This window comes from Acanthisitta chloris, unplaced genomic scaffold (assembly GCF_000695815.1).
Source record: "Acanthisitta chloris isolate BGI_N310 unplaced genomic scaffold, ASM69581v1 scaffold18958, whole genome shotgun sequence".
Classification (NCBI taxonomy): domain Eukaryota; kingdom Metazoa; phylum Chordata; class Aves; order Passeriformes; family Acanthisittidae; genus Acanthisitta; species Acanthisitta chloris.
Window position 1 is genome coordinate 793 of NW_008686752.1, and position 975 is coordinate 1,767.

The 975-nt window shown below is 59.2% G+C and overlaps 1 protein-coding gene across 1 annotated transcript in view; it reads right to left on the reverse strand.

The window, feature by feature from the left end:
* Positions 1-646: 646 nt before the first annotated feature.
* The window catches only part of LOC103807583 (whirlin-like), a gene marked incomplete at both ends in the record, with an annotated part of 32,458 nt that continues 32,129 nt past the window's right edge, over positions 647-975 (reverse strand). The window contains one exon of the mRNA XM_009080314.1: positions 647-772. Coding sequence (XP_009078562.1) covers positions 647-772 — 126 coding nt within the window. The remainder of the gene's footprint in view (positions 773-975) is intronic.

Consider the following 975-nt stretch of genomic DNA (forward strand, 5'->3'; position numbering starts at 1 on the left):
TTCAGAGCATGTGCCACCAGCTCACAGCCCCAATGGGAAAGGGAAACTCTGCAATCAAATCTGACCTCCAGGCTGGGGTCTGCAGCCTCTTTCAACTACCTCCCTCAGTTCCTGCCCTTGAGATCACAGAATGGTTTGGGTTGGAAGGACCTTAAAGCTCATCTCATTCCATGGGCAGGGACACCTTCCACCAGCCCAGGTTGCTCCAAGCACTGTCCAACCTGGTCTGGAACACTACCAGGGATGGAGTTGCTCTGGGCAACCTGTGCCAGTGCCTCAGCACTCTCACAGGGAAGAATTCTTTCCCAATATCCCATCTGTCCCTGCCCTCTGGCAGTGAGAAGCCATTCCCTCTTATCCTGTCACTCCATGCTCTCGTCCCAAGTCCCTCTGCAGCTCTCTTGGAGCCCCTTTAGGCACTGGAAGGGGCTCTATGGTCTCCCTGGAGCCTTGTTTGTTCTCCAGGTGGAACACCCCCAGCTCTCCCAGCCTGGCTCCGGAGCAGAGAGACTCTGCTATGAGCCCTTGGATCACGAGACCCGTCACAAGGTCTGAGATCTTGAGCTCTGCCTCCTCTCCTGTTTCCCTCTTGAGGAACACCCCAGAGAGGGTTTCCTCACCCCATGGCTGATAATGTCATACCCACCTCTGGCCTGGGGCAAGGGCCTCACTTCGTTGACGTCAGGCTCACTGTTGGGCTGATGCACCTCCACCATGATGAAATGCTGGTTGGCCATGGCCTGGGGGCTGCCCTTGTCCGGGGGAGGGGGAGCTGGGTGGGATGGAGGAGGAGGAGGGGATGGGGAAGGGGGGCTCTGCAGCCCAGCAGCTGCAGGGCCCTCTGGGGATGGGGTCTTCAACCTGGTTGGGGACTGGACCCTGGGGAAGGGCCCGATGGGGTGCTGGCTGACCAGGGAGAGCTGTGCATCCATCTGCCTCCGGGAGCTGTGCAGGGCTGGGGAGATGGTGGCATAG